Source organism: Arachis duranensis, chromosome 6 (assembly GCF_000817695.3).
Source record: "Arachis duranensis cultivar V14167 chromosome 6, aradu.V14167.gnm2.J7QH, whole genome shotgun sequence".
Taxonomy (NCBI): domain Eukaryota; kingdom Viridiplantae; phylum Streptophyta; class Magnoliopsida; order Fabales; family Fabaceae; genus Arachis; species Arachis duranensis.
The window spans coordinates 20,402,794-20,405,535 of NC_029777.3; the positions used below are offsets into that span (position 1 = coordinate 20,402,794).

The 2,742-nt window shown below is 42.7% G+C and overlaps 1 protein-coding gene across 1 annotated transcript; it reads left to right on the plus strand.

The window, feature by feature from the left end:
• Positions 1-1,162: 1,162 nt before the first annotated feature.
• LOC107493620 (uncharacterized) lies at positions 1,163-2,244 on the plus strand. The gene is made up of 2 exons (XM_016114689.1): positions 1,163-1,409; positions 1,868-2,244. The coding sequence occupies exons 1-2, from the start codon at positions 1,163-1,165 to the stop codon at positions 2,242-2,244; spliced, it is 624 nt and encodes a 207-aa protein (XP_015970175.1).
• Positions 2,245-2,742: the final 498 nt, after the last annotated feature.

Below are 2,742 nucleotides of genomic sequence, written 5' to 3' on the forward strand. Positions count from 1 at the left end.
TTTCTCACTACTGTTCCTACGTTTTATTGTTATTGCTTGCCTATGCGCCTACAACAAACAACAACAATCTTTCTATTCGCCAAACTATGATCTACAGGATAACCACAACTTACTCAATCCGGCAATCCTCGTGGGATTCAACCCTCACTCACTTGAGGTATTACTTGGACGACCTGGTGCACTTGCCGGTTTAGTTGTGCGAGTCACAAATTCGCGCACCATGAACCACCTTCCTACTATGAACCTTTTCTCCCAAACAATGCACCCTCCTATCGACCCCAACCCCTAACGAATGACACTCTCATTTCAATTCTTTAAGAGCAAAGGGAACTTTATACTATTCTTCAAGAGGTAGAAACCAATTTAGTCTCCCAATGCTCAGACACTCAAAACACTCCTATGGCCACATATGGAGAATCAAACAAAGAGCGGAGTATGAAAGAAAGGTTAAAAACTAAAGTGGAGGATAAGGAGTGGGATTTTGTATTGGAACAAGTGGAGGAAGCCGAAATCATTGAAGAGAAATAAGTGGTTGAAGATTTAGGAAATGCTGACTGCCCATGGGAATCTAGAGTTGTAGAGCCCTCTTCCGAGAAATTTAAATCGATGTCGAGGAGGCTAGTGCACAACCTCCAAAGCATACCCCGAATGAAGAATTGGAAGGAATGGGACAAGAAACAAGTTCTCTTGGTGCAAATAACTTTGAGTTAAAACCTCAACTGGTCACTTTAGTACAACAGAACTGCCAGTTTTATGGACTTCCACAGGAAGATCCAAACAAGTTCATATCTGACTTCATGCAAATATGTGACACTATCAAGACTAATGGATCTTTCCCTTTGTTGTAAGAGACAGAGCAAGGCTATGGCTAGATTCTCAGTCAAAGGAAAGCATAGATACATTGGAAAAGGTGGTCATTGGATTCTTGACCAAGTTCTTTCCACCTCAGAAGCTGAGCAAGCTTAGGATGGAAGTACAAACCTTCAGATAGAAATAGGTGAGTCCATCTATAAAGTTTGGAAAAGATACAGGCAACTGCTCAGGAGATGTCCTCCTGACATGATTTCAGCATGGACCATGCTAGACATCTTCTCGAGGTTCTATCTAAAGCATCCAAAATGTCATTGAACCACTTTGTAGGTGGATCCCTCACTTTAAGAAGATGCCTGAAGAGCCACAGGAACTTATTGACATGGTTGCCAACAACCAGTACATGTACACTTCTGAAAGGAACCCTGTGAACAATGGGGCAGCTCAGAAGAGAGGTGTCTTAGAAGTACACACCTTAGATGCCATCTTAGCTCAGAACAAGCTCATGTCCCAGCAGATCAATATGATCTCTCAACACTTGAGAGGGACACAGAGCTCAAATGTTTACTATCCCGAAACAGCGTATGAAACAGACGCTAGTGATAACACCTGGACCACAATGGAGGAGATGAACTACATGGAAAACTCCTTCAGAACCTCCAACAACAATCCCTATTCAAATACTTTCAATCAGGGATGGAAGAACCACCCCAATTTTGGATAGAATGATCAATAGAAGCCTCAACAAGGCTTCAATAATAATTAGGTGGAATGAACTAGAACCGTTCAACAACAAACCATTCCAACACTCTCAGCAACAGATGGAGACTCCTACACAAAGTCTTTCTAACCTGGCCACTATTGTCTCTAATCTTCCAAGACCACGCACAGTTTCATGATAGAAACGAGTCCTCCATTCGGAACTTGGAAATACAAATTGGTCAACTAAGCAAGAGGATCCCAGAAATCCCTTCCAACCCTCTTCCAAGTAACACGGAAGTAAACCCAAGTGAAGAATGCAAGGTCCTCAATATGGAAGTTATGATCTAACCCAAAGAGGAGCCTACTATTGAGGACCTTAAGAAAATCAAAGCTCATGAGGAGACTGATAACGTCATCTTGCATGCCCCTTTACTGGAAGAGGAACATGAGGAATGCACCTCTTTTGACGAGTATGAGGAGTCTAAGGAAGAGCAAATTGCTCAGTTCCTGGCAATCCTCAGGAAGCTACAGGCCAACTCTTCTCATACAGAGGTGTTGGAGGAGGAAGTTGAGCCTGTCGTACTGGCTAAGGAGTGTAATGCCTTGGTCCAAAAGAAGCTCCCTCAAAAGCTACTGGATCCTGGAAGCTTCCTGATTCCCTGTACTATAGGGACCATCACCTTTGAGAAGGCACTATGTGACCTTGGCTCAAGCATCAACCTGATGCCATAATCTGTAATGAAAAGGCTGAGAATTCTGGAGGTGCAGTGATGAGCGGATATTTTGTACGCTTTTTGGGGGTAATTTCATGTAGATTTTAGCATGTTTCAGTTAGTTTTTAGTAAAATAATATTAGTTTTTAGGCAAAAATCATATTTCTGGACTTTACTATGAGTTTGTGTGTTTTTCTGTGATTTCAGGTATTTTCTGGCTGAAATTGAGGGAGCTGAGCAAAAATCTGACTTAGGCTGAAAAAGGACTGCTGATGCTGTTGGATCCTGACCTCCCTGCACTCGAAATGGATTTTCTGGAGCTACAAGAGTCCAATTGGCGCGCTCTCAACGGCGTTGGAAAGTAGACATCCAGGGCTTTCCAGCAATATATAATAGTCCATACTTTGCGCAAGGATAGACGACGTAACTTGGCGTTAAACGCCAAGTTCATGCTGCTGTCTGGAGTTAAACGCCAGAAAAACGTCATTATCCGGAGTTGAACGCCCAAAACACGTCA

Coding starts and splice junctions, on each gene's coding strand:
- LOC107493620 (XM_016114689.1), top strand. CDS start 1,163: ATGCCTGAAGAGCCACAGGAACTTATTGACATGGTTGCCAACAACCAG. Junction 1,410..1,867: donor AGCGTATGAAACAGACGCTA/GTGATAACACCT, acceptor TCTAACCCAAAG/AGGAGCCTACTATTGAGGAC.